The sequence below is a fragment of the Triplophysa rosa genome, linkage group LG13, assembly GCF_024868665.1.
Source record: "Triplophysa rosa linkage group LG13, Trosa_1v2, whole genome shotgun sequence".
Classification (NCBI taxonomy): Eukaryota; Metazoa; Chordata; class Actinopteri; order Cypriniformes; family Nemacheilidae; genus Triplophysa; species Triplophysa rosa.
In genome coordinates, this window is record NC_079902.1 from 8,050,482 (window position 1) to 8,070,208 (window position 19,727).

Genomic DNA, 19,727 nt, shown 5'->3' on the forward strand with positions numbered 1-19,727 from the left:
CTACGGAGAGGAAGTGGCGCAAGTCTAGAGACCCTGTTGATCTCTTCAAGTATCAACATCTTAACTCCTTCGCTACTAATATACAGTATCTTCAGCCAAAACCAAGTACTTTCAAAACAAAATCCAAACTGCATCTAACCCGCGTCAACTTTTCTCAACCTTCTCCTCTCTTCTCTGTCCCCCTCCACCTCCCGCCAATACCTCGCTGACTGCTGATGACTTTGCCAACTTCTTCACTGATAAAGTGGAAACCATCAGCAGGCAATTATCTGCTCAACGCATCCCTGATCTCTCTCTTACCCCTTGCTATCCTCAACTCCCTTCTTTCTCTCTCCTCTCAGAGACTGATGTCTCCAAAATTCTCCTTTCCACCCGGCCTACTACCTGTCCCCTCGACCCGATCCCTTCCCACCTCCTTCAGGCTATCTCTCAGTCTCCACTGCCTCAACTCGCACACATTATAATGTAGCGGTTTTAGCTGCATGTAAAAATAATGATGAGCTTAGCTCACCAAATATGATTCTCCACCAGATCTATCAAGATCACATCCATGAAATGAGTTACTAAACAACAATTTCATTCAGGGAATTAGTTTAGCGCAAAGGAAAATGCGTATAATAATCATTATTAAATATACATATTTTACAGTCTCTGATTAGTAATATAAAGTAAAACAATTTTGTATGTATTCGTCCAGTGAATGCATCAAGGATATTATACACTTTAACGTTATCTCATGGCCATAAGTAACGTGACTTTACCAAACAGGATTTAGAGCAAAGGTAGCGTAAATCAAACACAGTTTAAGTGACCAAGTATATGTGAGCGTTGAGCACAGAAAACCCATCACAAGTGAATATATGGTTGTTTATTAAACTCTACTCTACATGGTAAACATAATGACGATCGCATAAACACAAACAATACATGAAACACCAACGTGCTAGGGAGCGCGGAGAGAGAAAGAGAGTGAGTGAGTGAGTGAGTGAGTGAGTGAGTGAGTGAGTGAGTGAGTGAGTGAGTGAGTGAGTGAGTGAGTGAGTGAGTGAGTGAGTGAGTGAGTGAGTGAGTGAGTGAGTGAGTGAGTGAGTGAGTGAGTGAGTGAGTGAGTGAGTGAGTGAGTGAGTGAGTGAGTGAGTGAGTGAGTGAGTGAGTGAGTGAGTGAGTGAGTGAGTGAGTGAGTGAGTGAGTGAGTGAGTGAGTGAGTGAGTGAGTGAGTGAGTGAGTGAGTGAGTGAGTGAGTGAGTGAGTGAGTGAGTGAGTGAGTGAGTGAGTGAGTGAGTGAGTGAGTGAGTGAGTGAGTGAGTGAGTGAGTGAGTGAGTGAGTGAGTGAGTGAGTGAGTGAGTGAGTGAGTGAGTGAGTGAGTGAGTGAGTGAGTGAGTGAGTGAGTGAGTGAGTGAGTGAGTGAGTGAGTGAGTGAGTGAGTGAGTGAGTGAGTGAGTGAGTGAGTGAGTGAGTGAGTGAGTGAGTGAGTGAGTGAGTGAGTGAGTGAGTGAGTGAGTGAGTGAGTGAGTGAGTGAGTGAGTGAGTGAGTGAGTGAGTGAGTGAGTGAGTGAGTGAGTGAGTGAGTGAGTGAGTGAGTGAGTGAGTGAGTGAGTGAGTGAGTGAGTGAGTGAGTGAGTGAGTGAGTGAGTGAGTGAGTGAGTGAGTGAGTGAGTGAGTGAGTGAGTGAGTGAGTGAGTGAGTGAGTGAGTGAGTGAGTGAGTGAGTGAGTGAGTGAGTGAGTGAGTGAGTGAGTGAGTGAGTGAGTGAGTGAGTGAGTGAGTGAGTGAGTGAGTGAGTGAGTGAGTGAGTGAGTGAGTGAGTGAGTGAGTGAGTGAGTGAGTGAGTGAGTGAGTGAGTGAGTGAGTGAGTGAGTGAGTGAGTGAGTGAGTGAGTGAGTGAGTGAGTGAGTGAGTGAGTGAGTGAGTGAGTGAGTGAGTGAGTGAGTGAGTGAGTGAGTGAGTGAGTGAGTGAGTGAGTGAGTGAGTGAGTGAGTGAGTGAGTGAGTGAGTGAGTGAGTGAGTGAGTGAGTGAGTGAGTGAGTGAGTGAGTGAGTGAGTGAGTGAGTGAGTGAGTGAGTGAGTGAGTGAGTGAGTGAGTGAGTGAGTGAGTGAGTGAGTGAGTGAGTGAGTGAGTGAGTGAGTGAGTGAGTGAGTGAGTGAGTGAGTGAGTGAGTGAGTGAGTGAGTGAGTGAGTGAGTGAGTGAGTGAGTGAGTGAGTGAGTGAGTGAGTGAGTGAGTGAGTGAGTGAGTGAGTGAGTGAGTGAGTGAGTGAGTGAGTGAGTGAGTGAGTGAGTGAGTGAGTGAGTGAGTGAGTGAGTGAGTGAGTGAGTGAGTGAGTGAGTGAGTGAGTGAGTGAGTGAGTGAGTGAGTGAGTGAGTGAGTGAGTGAGTGAGTGAGTGAGTGAGTGAGTGAGTGAGTGAGTGAGTGAGTGAGTGAGTGAGTGAGTGAGTGAGTGAGTGAGTGAGTGAGTGAGTGAGTGAGTGAGTGAGTGAGTGAGTGAGTGAGTGAGTGAGTGAGTGAGTGAGTGAGTGAGTGAGTGAGTGAGTGAGTGAGTGAGTGAGTGAGTGAGTGAGTGAGTGAGTGAGTGAGTGAGTGAGTGAGTGAGTGAGTGAGTGAGTGAGTGAGTGAGTGAGTGAGTGAGTGAGTGAGTGAGTGAGTGAGTGAGTGAGTGAGTGAGTGAGTGAGTGAGTGAGTGAGTGAGTGAGTGAGTGAGTGAGTGAGTGAGTGAGTGAGTGAGTGAGTGAGTGAGTGAGTGAGTGAGTGAGTGAGTGAGTGAGTGAGTGAGTGAGTGAGTGAGTGAGTGAGTGAGTGAGTGAGTGAGTGAGTGAGTGAGTGAGTGAGTGAGTGAGTGAGTGAGTGAGTGAGTGAGTGAGTGAGTGAGTGAGTGAGTGAGTGAGTGAGTGAGTGAGTGAGTGAGTGAGTGAGTGAGTGAGTGAGTGAGTGAGTGAGTGAGTGAGTGAGTGAGTGAGTGAGTGAGTGAGTGAGTGAGTGAGTGAGTGAGTGAGTGAGTGAGTGAGTGAGTGAGTGAGTGAGTGAGTGAGTGAGTGAGTGAGTGAGTGAGTGAGTGAGTGAGTGAGTGAGTGAGTGAGTGAGTGAGTGAGTGAGTGAGTGAGTGAGTGAGTGAGTGAGTGAGTGAGTGAGTGAGTGAGTGAGTGAGTGAGTGAGTGAGTGAGTGAGTGAGTGAGTGAGTGAGTGAGTGAGTGAGTGAGTGAGTGAGTGAGTGAGTGAGTGAGTGAGTGAGTGAGTGAGTGAGTGAGTGAGTGAGTGAGTGAGTGAGTGAGTGAGTGAGTGAGTGAGTGAGTGAGTGAGTGAGTGAGTGAGTGAGTGAGTGAGTGAGTGAGTGAGTGAGTGAGTGAGTGAGTGAGTGAGTGAGTGAGTGAGTGAGTGAGTGAGTGAGTGAGTGAGTGAGTGAGTGAGTGAGTGAGTGAGTGAGTGAGTGAGTGAGTGAGTGAGTGAGTGAGTGAGTGAGTGAGTGAGTGAGTGAGTGAGTGAGTGAGTGAGTGAGTGAGTGAGTGAGTGAGAGCATGGCAGCTAAAGCATTTCTGAACACCAATAAAATAATCTTTAACAAAGAGGCACAAACTTAATGCAGCTATTCTATGTATAGAATCGGATACTTGCGAGCTCTGTGCTGGACCAATATCCGTATGCGCGTGGAGAGATGTTAATGTTCTAAAGGTTTCAGAATGCAGTCCTGCTGGAGTGCTGGTGTCCGAAGTTTGCAGCGCCTACTCGACCTCCTCGCAGGGAGCCGAAAGCTACCGGTCTGTGTTGGATTCTCTTCTGCCTAAAGTGTATCGGTGAATGATGTTTTTATGTGCATACCTGCCCTGCCCTGCCCCCAGGTGGCCTGCGGGCCAGTGCCATGAAAGCGATAAGTGGGCCAAAGAAAGTTCCTTTGTTTCTCATGGCGCCTTATTTGCATATCTCTGACAGTATGGTTAATTTGCACCTAATAACGAAACTTACTTATGGACATAGTACGATGCATGCTATAGTACTATAACATAGCTCATCAGATAGGGAATTAAAAGAGGAGGAGTTACATAGTAAACATACTATGCCTTGAATTATGTTAAGCTGTGAATCATCCCAACGTAGGAATACAACACAGCCTAAATCACAATTTGCATCATTACTGGTTACAGGTAACTTAATATTGCAAGAGTGCCAACACATAACAAGGATATTTACATATATTTATAGACAAGGACAGTTTAGTGTAGTTTTGTCAGAGAAGTTTCTCTGGATAGCCTCAGATGGGGGAATAGGTGTCATGTTCTTTTAACGTCTTACTGATAGCAAAAGGGCCTCTGGAACCCCTGGAGAGATGATGGTCATAAAACTTTGGAGAAGCACCAGGTATTAGGCTATTTGGAGCTGACTCTCTGGGATCTAGGTGACACCCAAGCAAGGTCTGCAAAACTCTCGTGAGGGGGACGTTTTATGACATGACATGAGCCAACATTTGGCAAGCCAGGCATTACAATAAACACCTCCATAAACACCACCGGCACTGTCCCCATCTCATTTCAACAAGCCCTGGTAACACCTTTACTCAAGAAACCAACACTCAACCCCTCGGTGGTCAACAACTATCGACCAATCTCACTCCTGCCTTTCCTTTCCAAGGCCCTCGAAAGGGTAGTATTTAACCAACTCTCTGCATATCTCTCACAGCACGACCTTCTGTAAAGTCAGCAATCCGGCTTCAAGAAAGGACATTCTACGCAGACCACTCTCTTGTCTGTCGTCGAAAACCTACAGCAGGCAAGGGCTAAATCCTTGTCATCTGACCTTATTCTGCTTGATCTCTCTGCTGCTTTTGACACTGTGAACCACCAGATCCTGCTGTCCCACTCTCTCCAAACTGGGCATCTCTGGAACTGCAGTCAACTGGTTTTACTCTTATCTCACTGGCAGATCCTTTAGGGCATCCTGGAGAGGCAAGACATCCAGATCTCACCAGCTGACAACTGGAGTTCCTCAGGGATCCGTTCTTGCTCCTCTCCTCTTTTCTATATATATCACCTCCCTGGGTCCAATAATTAAGGCACATGGGTTCTCATACCATTTTTATGCAGTTGACACACAGCTTTATTTCTCTTTTCAACAAGATGACCCCACCATCTCTGCCCGTGTCTCTGCCTGCCTTCTGGACATCTCTTCTTGGATGAAAGAGCATCACCTACAACTCAACCTCTCCAAGACAGAACTCCTGGTTATACCGGCCCACCCATCAATTGAACACCACCTTAGCATTCAGCTTGGATCCTCAGCTATAACACCCACTGCAAGGAACCTGGGGGTGATGCTCGACGACCAGCTGAAATTCACCTCCCACATTGCAGCAACCACTCAAACTTGCAGGTATGTGCTCTACAACATCAGGAAAATCAGGCCGTTCCTGTTGGAGCATGCCTCTCAGCTGCTAGTCCAAGCTCTGGTCATATAAAGACTGGACTACTGCAATTCTCTACTGGCCGGCCTTCCAACCAATGCAGTCAAGCCCTTGCAAATGATCCAGAATGCAGCTGCACGTCTAGTTTTCAATCAGCCTAAAAGAATCCATGTAACACCCCTCCTGATTTCACTTCACTGGCTGCCAGTTGCCGCCCGCATTAAGTTTAAATCTCTGACACTGGCCTTCAGAACGATAACGGCAAATTCGCCCATTTACTTTAACTCACTGCTCCAGGTCTACATCACTTCCCGTCATCGGAATCCTGTTATTTAAATATGTCATTTGGCTGTTCTGCGTGTCTGAGTGAATGAACTACACAGTTTAACGTGCTACACGCGTTACACTCGTGGATTTGTCTGCGTCTGCACTGTACGAGGATATGAACACATGAACTTCATCTCCAGAGTTGCTATGAAAGTTTATTTCATGAGCATTTCAAAGCGATCATCAAATACACTCTAAAACTCAAGCGTCTTCCCGACATCCCGTCAAAATAAAAGTCCTGTTAACCTGAACACTCAGATGAAAAAAATACTGTAGTGCACTTTGCTAGAGAAAATTGTAGTACCCTTGTAGTAAATTGATAAACTGTTGTAAAGACTGTAGTATACAATAGTAAGGTTCAAAAACACTATAGTATCTAGGAATTTTACTGCAGCTTACTATAGTAAAATACTATAGTATACTACAGTAATTTATGTGGTCAAATATACCACTATTTTATATAGTAAAAATGAAAAACACAGAACTTATTGGGTAAACAAATTTAGGTAAACTATAAATTATATGGCCCTAATATATCCATCTGTATGTAACATTAATGTCATTTGTGATGTGATGAACTGCACTCGCAAATTTTTTAATGACAACAGACGTTTTATACTTGTGCTACAACTTTTTGGCCTGTGCTACAAAACTTTAAACCTTTGTAGCACCAGTGCTATGAGCAAAAAAAGTTAAGGTACAGCCCTGTAAAAGCTGACAAATCTGTTTATAATTTTATCCTTATGCCTTTAGGTTACCTTTAAGTGTGAACACACCTTTATTTTCTATGTCCAATTTGTCTGTTTGTTTCAATAGGCATGATACCAGAATTCTTTCTTTTCTCCAGAAAGGTATTGAAAAGTCAAGGTTTTTTTACCCAAAGGACACGCAATGTGAGTGGTTGTTTAATCCTGATGCCCACACAGTACATGATCATTCAGACCCACAAACCACAGATGCATCAGAAACTGACCTGCACACATAGTCGGCCTTGCAGATCCTCATTTGGGAAAGGCAGCTGGGTTTCTCTTCTTCTTCGTAGGAGCAGCTGGGGACTATGGTCTGACGTCGTCTCTCCGAGCAGGCCATATCGCTGCAAGGGCAGAACAGCAGTTCGAGCGTGTACTCCAGCGGAACCCGGTCAAAGAAACGGCGTAGGGCCCTGTTGCAACGCAACCGGTTACACAGGCCGGACTTGGTAGACGGCTTGATGCATGTTGATACGTACTCTGTGCGCAGTTTCTGGCACACGTCATCTATGTTGCAAGCTTTGGCCGCATCCAGGCAACGGTTTACTGTTGTCATACCAACGTCAGAATCTGTGGAGATTAAACAATCTTTGTTCATGCAGAACCCAGTTTTGATTTGTTTATCAATATTGACAGTATATTCAATATCTGTTATATCTACATTCATTGCCATAGCAATGACTTAAGTCACCAGATACCAAGAGATATAGAAGAGGAGTGGACTTGTGGAAACACAGAAGACAGAAAATTTGCTCAGGTGCATTGCAACATTTCTGGTGCTTCACTTATGAGATGCATAAGGCAGTATTTTATTTACTAGGAAATGCAAAAAAGCCTGGATTTATAAAACATTTTACTTTGCCACTTAGAGTTCTTTTAAATAACAATAAACATTTGTAGTTGAGTGTTTCCTCTTAAAACCTATTCAGAAAGCTGCTGAGAGCAACTTTTACTAAGGAATAGAAAAAATTAAGCTAAGAGAAAGGGTGGGTTGAGCAATTGACCTTATTGCTATGGATGATGTGATGCAGCCTTACTAACTATGCTCACAATGGTTGGCTGTTGGGGATGGGTCTCTGTCTGTGATTTGATCCTAGAAATTGTCACGATCGGTGAAGAGAAGAACCCAGATGCAGGCAGCGGGAGATGAAGGGGTTAACAGGAAGCTTTATTTTAACAAGACACGCAAAACAAAAACCCACAGTGGGGAAAACAAGACACGATAATAATGGAAATCATAAAACAGGAACATAAACTGACTAAACTAAACTACAAAGACTAAATACCACACTAGACAAAACTACAATGAACTAACAATAACTAGACTCACGGAACCACCAGGAACANCCCGATAGAACATCTTTGGGATGTGGTGGAACGGGAGCTTCGTGCCCTGGATGTGCATCCCACAAATCTCCATCAACTGCAAGATGCTATCCTATCAATATGGGCCAACATTTCTAAAGAATGCTTTCAGCACCTTGTTGAATCAATGCCACGTAGAATTAAGGCAGTTCTGAAGGCGAAAGGGGGTCAAACACCGTATTAGTATGGTGTTCCTAATAATCCTTTAGGTGAGTGTATATCATATAGATTACATCATATGCATACATTTTGTGGCTATCAGATGTGGAGTAAATCCAATCCCTTTCTTATGTTCGGAAAGTTTGAAAAGGCAAGCACAATGTGATTATGACTTCAACTAATACCTTATGAAGGCGAGTCAAAAATGAAGCTGAGGAGGAACAATTTAAAAAATTGTTTTGAAAACTCATATGTTCCAAAAATAATTTCAGCATCATTGATCATGCCACGGGCATTTAAGTCCTCTGACATTATCAAGCTGAATGGGGCTACATTGGAACACACTGTGAGGAAAATGTCAAAGCACAGTTAACTAGATGAGGTAAAAGTTTGTGAACAAACTTTATGTTTGCTTGAGAAAGCCTGACTTGAAAGTTTGAAGTAAATTTAAGTCAGAAGGTTTTAAGTTTGAAATTTTTCAGAAGATCGATAGATTATCATGTTTGCTAGCACAATTAGCATGTTGCTAGCATGATACTCCCCGCCACGAGTTAAACAAACCAACCCCCATGTCTCAACAATGTTCTGATGCAGAGATATAGGTCTGGCTAAATGGTTGTTAAACTAATCTGTTTGGTCGCTATGGGTGTGGCTTAGCAGATGCCAATAGATGATGCTTCGAGCCACAAGTGAAACGAACCAACCCCCATGTCTCTACGATGTTCTGATGCAGAGATATATGTCTTGTTAAACAGTTGCTAAATTAATCAATTTTGTTGCTATGGGCGTGGCTTCATAGCTTCATGAAGATCCTGGGATACTGATTAGTTGCCTGAGTCAAATTAGCCCACCCTCTTGTCTCTATGACACTGTGCTGCAAAGATATCCACCTGGTTCTTTTATAATTGTTGAAACACATGAAACATCACTTCCAGGTGAACGCTGGCGCTACTGGCTGCTGCTGCTCAGGGAGGAAATCTTGAACTTTTACTGACCTGCTGTTCAAACGAATCTCCGACACGGGGATCAATCATGGGGATTATTGAGTTACTGGTGCGGATGAACTACATTAGGGTCGTCCTTTCTGCGGTATACCATTCTGCGGAATGGATGATGCTCCAGTATTCGGCGGCGGAACTTGTCCAGCTCCGCTCGCGTGTTTTTAATCTTCTGCCAGCTCTACATCTTCCCTCTGATATTGTCTATTGTCTACCACGTCGGAAATATACTGTATTCATCGCTGATCTCTGTGGAACTATAACATTGATGGCTCATCTCAAATACGGGTCTTTCTGGTTGTCTAACCCACGCTCGGCTAGGAGGCTCACACGGACTGTGGATCATGGTATATTAACCAACCTGGCCAGATCTGTTGTCAACAACTCTGCTAACAACAATCTCTTGTTTGGATTACTTAATATACGATCGCTTTCCACTAAAGGGCCTCTGGTTTATGATTTGCTGTCTGACTGTAAGTATGACTTTCTCTGTTTAACTGAGACATGGCAGAAACCAGTTGACTATTTTCATCTAAACCAGTCTGTTCCACCAGGATATGGTTATTTTCGTAAATCGGTTCTACGGGACGGGGTGGGGGTCTAGCAATACTCCACAAAGAGAAACTAAAAGTGTCAGGACCCAGCCTCGAACTCGGGTCTCCGGTGTTAGAAACCGTCACTTAACCGGTTGAAGAAGTTTATTGGACCAACATATATTCCTTCAGGTAACGAAGAATAATTCCACACAAAAAGGTAGAAAATCCACAAAGAAAAAAAAATGGAAAAAACTCAGGAATCTCAAAAACAAGGTCCAAAAATCAGAAGGTTTCTCGAAGGGAAACACAAAAGGGTACTTTCCAAAAGGATAACGTCCACAGTTCCACAATGAAGTCCACGGGTAAGGGGTACACTTACTCAAACTCGGAGCGAGGAACTAAAGAAAACAGAGGGCTTAAATACCCTGGTGGAAACAAGACACAGGTGAGCCCAATAACTAAAAACGAAGGGAACAATGTAACCAAACAAAAGCACAATGGGGGCCTCTGGTGGCCAAAACAGGTAGAATGTTGACAGAATCCCCCCTCTAGGAACGGCTCCTGATGTTCCTACCAGGCTTCTCGGGGTGACTGGCCTTGAACTGTCGAATTAAGTCAGGGTCCAATATGTCCTTGGTAGGAACCCAGGAGCGCTCCTCGGGGCCGTAGCCTTCCCAATCCACCAGATACTGCAAGGATCGCTGCACCCGGCGGGAGTCCAGTATCCGGCGGACGGTGTAAGCAGGCTGGCTCCCGATGATACGAGGCGGAGGGGGAGTTCTGCCTGCCGGGACAAAAGGGGAAAAAACATCAGGTTTAAGTAGAGAAACGTGAAATGTAGGGTTAATCTTAAGGGATCTGGGTAAGTGCAGGTGATAGGTAACGGGGTTTACTCTCCTGGCTATTTTAAAGGGGCCGATGAACTTCTGAGACAGCTTACGGGACTCCACCCGTAGAGGTAAGTTCTTCGTAGAGAGCCAAACCCTCTGGCCAGGGCGCAGGGTGGGACCGGGTCGGTGACGTCGATTGGCTTGCCGTTGGTACTGCTGAGAGGAGTGTAGGAGGTTGAGACGAACCTTGCTCCCGGTAAGTCGGCAGCGTCTGATGAAGTTCAGAGCTGAAGGTACTCCAACTTCAGCTTCCTGATCAGGGAACAGCAGGGGGTATAGCCAAACTGACACTCATACGGGGACCTCCTGTGGAAGAGGAGCGTAGAGTGTTGTGTGCATACTCTGCCCAAATGATAAAGGACGACCAGGTGGAAGGGTTGCTCGAAGCCATGCATCTTAGTGTGGTCTCTAGCTCCTGGTTCATTCTCTCAGTTTGGCCGTTGGACTCTGGGTGGTAACCTGATGACAGGCTGGCTGTTGTCCCTAGGAGTTGGCAAAAGGCCTTCCAGAACCTCGAGGCGAACTGGGGGCCTCTGTCGGAAACCTTACTGCCTTTGGTACAAACAGACGACTGGCGGGCCCCCCTCCCGGATCCGGTTCCATGGCTTGAGCTCGCCTTATGGTGTCCTCCATCTTCCAAGAGACCGGAGCCACGATCCTGGTACTAGGGATTATGGGCATGTCCGTATCCTCCCGAGTGGTGGGGGCATATACTCGGGATAAGGCGTCAGGCTTGAGGTTTTTTGAGCCAGGTCGATAAGTGAGAACAAACTGGAACCGGTTGAAGAACAGAGACCATCGAGCTTGTCTGGAGTTCAACCGCTTGGCCTGCTGGATGTACCCCAGATTTTTATGGTCCGTGAGAACTTGAAATGGCTGAGTCCCCCCCTCAATCCAATGTCGCCATTTCTCCAACGCCAACTTGACCGCAAGGAGCTCACGGTCCCCCACATCATAGTTCCTCTCTGTCGGTGTGAGTCGATGCGAGAGGTAGGTGCAAGGGTGGAGCTTTTTGTCCTCACCCCTCTGAGACAACACAGCTCCTATTCCCACATCCGAAGCATCTACCTCCACCACGAAGGGTCTATCTGCAGCCAGAAGTGTCAGGATGGGGGCAGAGCTGATGCGTAGCTTTAACCTCTGGAAGGCCGCCTCAGCTTCCGTGCCCCAAAGAAACCTAGTGTTGCCTCCCTTAGTAAGAGCAGAGAGAGGAGCTGCTATGGAACTAAAGTTCTTGATGAACTTCCGATAGAAGTTAGTGAAGCTGAGGAATCGCTGAACTTCTTTGACAGACGTTGGGGTGGGCCAGTCCGTCACTGACTCTACCTACTTGGGGTCCATCCGGATGTGACCAGGTTCCACAATGAATCCCTAGAACTGCACCCGAGAAGCATGGAACTCACATTTCTCGGGTTTCACATACAAATGACTGTCCAGGAGGCGTTTGAGCACTTTTCTGACCTGCTCTGTGTGTTCCTGGAGGGAGCTCGAGAAGATGAGGATGTCGTCCAAGTAAACGAACACAAAGAGGTTGAGCATATCTCTGAGCACATCATTTATAAGTGCCTGGAACACAGCCGGGGCATTGGTCAGGCCAAAGGGCATCACTCGATATTCGTAGTGGCCGGTGGGAGTGTTGAAAGCAGTTTTCCATTCGTCAACTTGCCTGACCCGTACGAGATGGTATGCTTTCCGCAGGTCAAGTTTGGTAAAGAAGGATGTTCCTTGCAGTAGCTCGAACGCTGTGGCCATGAGAGGAAGGGGGTACCGGTTACGAACCGTGATAGCATTGAGTCCTCGGTAATTGATACACAGGCGTAGCCCTCCTTCCTTCTTCGCCACGAAGAAAAATCCTGCTCCTGCGGGGGAGGTGGAAGGACGAATAAGACCTCCTGCCAGAGCATCCTTGATATAGGAGTCCATGGCGCCTCATTCGGGGGGAGACCAAGAGAAAATCCTGCCTCTGGGGGGACATGTGCCCGGAAGCAATTCGATGGAACAGTCATAGGATCTGTGGGGTGGTAACGTGGTGGCCTTCTGTTTGCTGAAGGCCATTTTGAGGTCATGGTAACACTGGGGAACTCGGGACAGGTCGATGGGTTCTACATTCTCGGGAGAAGGGCCGGGGGAACTCGAGAAGATACAGGTGGCCTGGCAAGTTGGGCAAGCTTGTGTCGTCACTAGAACACCTTCAATTGCTCATATCTCACCTGTTCTGCAGCAATTGCACTGGCTTCCAGTTAAGTTTCGAGTTGATTTTAAGATCTTATTAGTCACTTACAAGGCACTACATCATCTTGCTCCCCAATATCTCACTGAACTTCTCTGCGTTTACACAGGCTGATTGATTGCCTGAGTAAAATGAGCCCAGCTACTTGTCTCTACGACATTGTACTGCAAAGATATCCACCTGGTTCTTTTATAATGGCAGTCTATGGGATCGGTTGCTAGGTTTCTGTAAATGGTTGATATGGGCTTGGCTTCATGATGATCCTGTGACACTGATTGGTTGTCTGAGTAAAATGAACCCAACGCCTTGTTTCTATGAGACTGTTCTGCGAAGATATCACAGCTAGGCCTCTTATAATTCCCTTATATGGGCATATTTCCTGTCCCATTATAAGTCTATGGGAAATTTCGGGTGACTCTTATGCCCCAGGGGTACAACTTACACCCTATTTTTAGGTATGTTTTTACAGAGTCTGCCAGCCTCTTCAAATGTGGTAACCCACATGTTTCTACGAAATCCTCGCTCGGAGCTACGACCCGTCAAAGTTTGGCGCAATGTTAAGTCAATGGGATTTTTCGGGTGATTTTTTTCCTCCTATCCAACAACCTCCGCCCGATCACTTATAAAAGTCATAGCACACCATTCCTCAATAAGGTGGTCGATTTGAGCCCTCATTCATGGGTCTATGACAAACCGTGCGGGACGAGTTACGCGCCGAAGTTTTGGCGGAACAAGAAGACGTATGCAAGATAGTAATAGTGATCCTTTGCTTCGCAAGCACCACTAATAATAAGTTTAAGTGAAACATCAGTATGTTGGCTTTCTCAAGCCAACATAATAACTAATGTACGGTTGGTTAAATCTGAGGAAGAAAACGTATCGTAACTCAATCATGCCTTCCTATTTATCAATTTCAGAATGCTGTTATCACAGAAAAACCAAGAATGCAGCCCATGTCTGTCAACATCATTCACCGAACATCTTTGTTGATCTGTGCTGATAAAACCTGCATTTCAGACACAGTGCTTTGACAAACAGATCTACCGCACAGATAATTAAAAAAGATGACAGTGAAATAGCATATAAGTTCATAGCAAAGCTAATACACTTCAGACAATGCACAATATCAAGACTCGCCTAGCAGTGCAATGCAATGTTAATAAGATGTTAGGACACCATGACATTATTACTAATGGAAATGATGGTACTAGGGTCCCTGCATGTGTGCTCTTTTGTAAAGTAAGTTTAATTTAAACCCTGAGCTTAAATGTAGTCAGAAACAATATAGAGACTCTAAATAAATATTGTTCTGAAATATCCAAACATGTGACACAAACAAAGTATTGAAACATACATCAAAAAATTTGTGCTCTCATAAAAATCTTTCAAGTCAGCTTACCTGCAGTGATGGAGGCCAGGCGAACATAGTCAAATCCTTTCTCCTCGGTTTCATATGGATAATTCTCAACCAGGTTAAGACCTACAAAAACAAATATTTTATAGTTAAAAAAAACTGCTTGATTTGAACAATCGGGTTCCTGCTGGTTAGGTTTGTTTGTTTTGCTGAAATAAAAACTTTATAGAATATTAGAGTATTAAATATTATTTTAAAAATTAATCAGTGCAGGTCATTATTCTTTTCATGTGCCCTTAAAATCTTTAAACAAAAACATAAACCTCTCCATTTCTTCTCTACATGACGTCTCTTCTGCTTGACATCTTTCACTCTTATAAACATCAAAATACAGAAAAAAGTCATTGCAACCTGCATGTTAATTTAAAAATAAACATTTTGGGCACTTTCTGACGAGATAAACAATATTCCTCTATTTTCTAATGATCATGTAAACATCGAATGTGAACACCTCTCTCTCAGACTTACGGTTTAATTTTCAAAATTATGTTTTTTTTGTGCATCCCAATTAATATTAATCAAACAGCAGTTTGGTTGTTTTGATTAAGTAATAATATCAAAAAAGATCAGCTAACTAACACTATAAAAACACGATAACAAGATAAAAAATCATGATATTTGAACATTTTTAAGTTTTTCTGTTTTTACAAATAAATTCTTCAATTACAGTAAATTCTTAAAATTTTAAACTGTAACTTAAAACTTAAAATTATAATATCCTTTTGATCGGTTAACCTTTACAAAGTAACAAAGCTCAAACTTCAAAGTTGCCGACAGCTAAACAGATTTCAATGTGTATGCTAGTATGTTAATGTAATTACAGCTGTGATATCGTAACTGTGACCCATTTCACAACCATAGTGCATCTAACTTTGTGCATCTAATTGTTTAAATATTTAGCAAGAAAAATCTCAGAATGTTAATTATTCGGGTTTGATTCATACGAAATGGTGTGGCTGTAATTAAAACAGTTTTTTTCTTAAAGTATGGTTGTTTTCAGGACACCAGGATTTTGGTGTTTCTCACCATGTATGCCCGACTGGTGTAGGCTCCAGTATATGCTGAGACAGTTCTTTTCTCTCTTCATGCCCCGTCTGCACTGGCAGCCGTGTAGAGGGCTAGACAGCAGGGTTGACACGGCGTTTGCACACTGACTGCGGGCCCCGGGGCCGAGTTTCATGCTGCCGTTCCCCGCCACGCACTGACGCAACGTCCTGAGACGCGGGCTGCAGTTTTCGTCACTGGAACAGCTGTCACCGGCTATAAGACAATCCCTCCCCGCAGAAAGAAATACCTGCAAAGCTAAAGGACACGGGACTAAATTTAATAAAGAAAGGATTTCGTGAAATTCACCACTAAATTCATGCAGTCTCCATATGTGGGTGGTGTATTTTACTCACAAATCTAGGTTAGAAAACAACCATTAAGGCAATATTCTCATTCTCATGTTCAAGTGGCTGGTAAGACGAATCATAGCATAAGAAACAGTGGCTGCCACATGTCCATTTTTAGGCAATAGACGCCTATCAAATCTCCATTAGATTTCACGGGCTACCCTCAAACACCTGCACTTCATTAGATACAATCACACCCCATCTGCTCTTCAAATGAAATTATTCCTTTTTATTAACAACAGCCTGCTGGTCCGGCTTTGGCTCTTGTCAGTGCAGACTGATTTATATCTAGTTTTGTCTAAAACTAGATATAAAACTGTATAATCCAAGTGTTTTCTTCAAATGTATGTGCTTAGTGTTTTAAAAGGACAGACTGCGTCAATAAAAAAAGACACTTGAGCATCTCTAGATGCACTTGAGATGACTTTGAGACATCATGAGCCATAATGGTCGATTTCATTTGGAAAACGTCTGAACTTTTGATCAGATTTATAAACAATCAATAAATGGAGTTCATGCACTGAGGAAGATAATCTGTGATCGAAACGTTTCTACTCAAAAGTACAAGTCTCGCCCTTTGCAACAAGTCGGTGTGTGTATTTCTGAAATAGTGGATTAGGAGTCACAAATCATCAAAGTTTTTAAATGTAATATTATTCAAAAGCATAAAAGATATTCCAACCAATTACATGTGACAAAAATCAAAGTACCCGTGAAATCTGAGGTCAGAGACCTAAGGTTCCAATCTTGGAAACATGACTTGCATTGCGAGTCAGAATTAATGTTTTCATGTAAAACGCAACACATGAGACTCAAGTTGTTTCCTGACGTTAGACAGACAAACTACAGGTTGCCATTCCATCTGTTAATGCGCTGAATAAATTGCATGAGAAACAAGGCCCGAACTAAATTCAAACTAAATGAGAATATGCATTATTTCAACAGCTAACAAATGTATGCATGTGTTAGTGTATTCAACTAATGACAACATCCATAAAAAAGTGAAATCACAACCAGATTTTTGGATCGGAGGGAAAAGTACATTTAAAGCCCGCTGTTGAAAAGCATCATGCATGACTTTACGTGATTTTTTTCATCCATCAGCGTGCCTGTCTGTAATGTTTTTCAGCTATAGTCTGGAATATCAGAACCTGTGGGCTGATATTTTATAGCCAGCAAATTCAAAGGCCCTCTAACAGATGTAACCATATGCAGACGGTTTTGTGGAGGCAGTGAAGGTGATGTATCTTGACTACAGACATGAGAATAAATCAAGATGACAGCGAGCAAAATGAGACTTTCTATATCTTATTGGAGCATTGTTCAACATTAGTGCCTGGGCTGGATCAGGGAGGGAAAAATCGGCAGCCCGGCCACGCTGTGATCAAACCAAACAGGATGAGACAATTGATTATTTCAATTAAAACATTCTCGCTCGCTACCTTCCACCAGGCTATGGGGCGTGTTCATGAGGAATGCCCCCTCACATGTGTTATTTCTTTTCTTTGTTTATTCGAGATTTACGGTAATGAGTGAAAATTGCAGCCGCGTTTGAGCAAATTCATATGGGAGGGAGCACGAGAGCTTGTTTGTTAAGCCCTTAACAATTGGCCCTTGCGACCGGCTCCTATAATGTGTGATTATCATTTCTGCTCTAATGACTAGAAGTGCACACCGTGATGAATGTGATATTTTTCCTCATTACCCAAAAATCTGACTGTGACGAGGGAGGCGGGACGAGAGCCATGAGGGAACGACGCGAGGCCGGTGGCGCGAGTGATAATGAGTGTCAGCTGTACGTTACACCGGTCTCGCATCTATCACGGAAGAGATCCGGAAGCATAACAGGAGGAGCGACAGGATGGTACGACGAGAGAGGACCAGACCTGGACATTATGTGTTTTAGTTATGTTTGTGTAGCCTTTTACTTTGGTTTTGTTGCTTGTTTATTTTATTAAAAGTTTATTTAATGTTCGCCAGTTCCCGCCTCCTTCCTCCTTTTATACGAACATTGCTACACCGACACCTGCACAGATCATGTTCGGTAACTATAGTTACAGAGCGCAGTTCTACGTCAGTCAATGATCTGAACCAAAGTCAGATTTCTTAATACTTTAATCACAACCACAAAAATTCCATAAATAAAAAAAATCCATATCAAGACAACATAAAGTAGTAACGTATGGTTGTAAAGTAATGCACTTACAATTGAGTTCACTGTGCACTACTGACTTTTATTTGGCTATTAATACTGCCATTCAAAGTCCAGATTTTTGTATTACAATATGCACCAAAAACGGATCCTATTGTGTATTCTTGTCAAGTGGTTTATAACTGAATACGTGTTGGTGCATTCTAGGACATATTTTTGTATCGACATCACTGCCAAATTCTGGGGGCGATAGTTGCTCTTATGTGTTGAAAGAGTGCTTGTACTTCTGATGGAACCACTCACTGCTCACTTTTAGCTTTAATTTGTTGGCAAGGAAGATGTCAGTTCTGTTTTATTTTTAAACGTCCTCCTTTTGGTCATCTTTGAAAACACTCTGATCTGCAGAGAGCCATAATCACGGCTCGGTTTGATCTAAACATACCTCTTATAAAACGTATGGTCTTCTGGAGTTTTTTTTGTAGTTTGCATCTTAAGTTTAAAACAATATAAAAGCTTGTAAAATATTAAAATAATGTTATACACGAACACAAACATACACTGTTAAAAATAAAAACGGTAAAAACGGTCATTTTCTGGCAGCTAGGACACCAGAAAAACAATGTAAAATAAAAAAAATCATATAAAATTACGTTTTTCATGTTTTTTCTTGAAAATTGAAAATTTGTCTCTCTCTGTAATTTGTCGTTTTTTACCGTATTTTAAAAAAATATTAGTAAATAACGGTCAAATACTGTAAAATATGTAAAATTACAGTTTTATACAGTGTATAGTGCAACCAGTGAAGAGTTAGTTTTGTTTTCAGTTTTATTGTAGTTTTATTCATTTTTCAATTAGCTTTTATTTTTATATTTTTAGCTTTAATGTTAATTTCAGAAACAATGAAATTGTGTTTTTGCCATTTTATTAACTTGTCACTTGTTTATTTTTATCGTTTTTATCTATTTATTTCTTTATTTAAGTTTTTCTTTTTTAGTTAAAACATTTAGTTCCTCAACTTCAACTTATTACAGTTTATTGCTGAGGAAACATGTCAAATTTGGTTTAGTTTAGGCTTTTCAAATAATTTCTAGGCTGTTTTTTTATATAATTTCAATTAACAATTTTGTAATACTTTTGGTAAAATATGATAACCTTGTGTAGTCTGATTCATTAAATTAACTACTTTAAATGTTAAACTTTTAAAAATATGAGCTGAGCAATTCTACTTTAGATCCTGTTACGGACAGCTCTCCTGTTTTTGCCAAGTGGTTGATATCCTTAGGACAACATCATGTTGACCCTGGGACAACATTTAAATCAACCAATCAGATTTCAGAAATAAATTTACAGTTTATGTCAAGTTTAATCTTCCAACCAGGATTAGGTGCTTCTAGACCATTGTTTTTCACTTATCATTTCCCTCTGATTTTAGGGGTAAGTTATGGTTAGGGTTGGGGTTTGGTGTGGGTTTAGGTTTTAGGTTTTATTTATAAAAATATTGTCCTTAGGTCAACAAAATATGTTGTCCTGAGGACATCAACCACTTGGCAAAATCAGGTCGAGCTGTTACGGACACTGTCCATAGACATTCCTTAGCACACCTAAATGTTAAAATAAAGAAAAGATAAAATACAGTTTTAACAAAGATATCTTTTCAGAGAAGGGAAGTATATTGTGCGTATTATTGAACAAAAGGGTGTGTTTCACTCAGTATCTGTCCTTCACACAACTGCAGTCATGCAGGCCACAGTATTTCCAATAGACTCTCACTGTTTGAAGGCACATGACTTGAGTTCCAGTGAATGCCTATTCATGTGGTCTCCTTTGAGACATTCGGTTAGGGAAGACAGTTTGCTTATGTAGGTGAACAGAGAAAGATGTGCGAAGGTGAAAATGTAAGCTTGCATCCAAATCATAAAATAATCTAATAATAAAAAAAGTTAAAAACGATAATGGATAGCATAACCATCATAGTGAGTTTTTCCTTGAAAAGGTTGTCACAGGCCTAAGAGCAAAGAGTACAAAAAGCATACATTTGCATACATGACCAAAACAACCAGATTGCTAAAAAATTAATTGAAATAATGCATGTATTATGGTAAAAAAACGTAGTATGGTATTTTTCAA

General features: G+C 42.6%; 1 protein-coding gene across 1 annotated transcript in view; it reads right to left on the minus strand.

The window, feature by feature from the left end:
• The window catches only part of gfra4b (GDNF family receptor alpha 4b), a 78,913-nt gene that overhangs the window by 11,885 nt on the left and 47,301 nt on the right, over positions 1 to 19,727 (minus strand). The window contains exons 2-4 of the mRNA XM_057350258.1: positions 15,081 to 15,356; positions 14,040 to 14,120; positions 6,687 to 7,032 (exon numbers count right to left, since the gene is read on the minus strand). Of these exons, the coding sequence (XP_057206241.1) occupies positions 6,687 to 7,032; positions 14,040 to 14,120; positions 15,081 to 15,356 (703 nt within the window). The remainder of the gene's footprint in view (positions 1 to 6,686; positions 7,033 to 14,039; positions 14,121 to 15,080; positions 15,357 to 19,727) is intronic.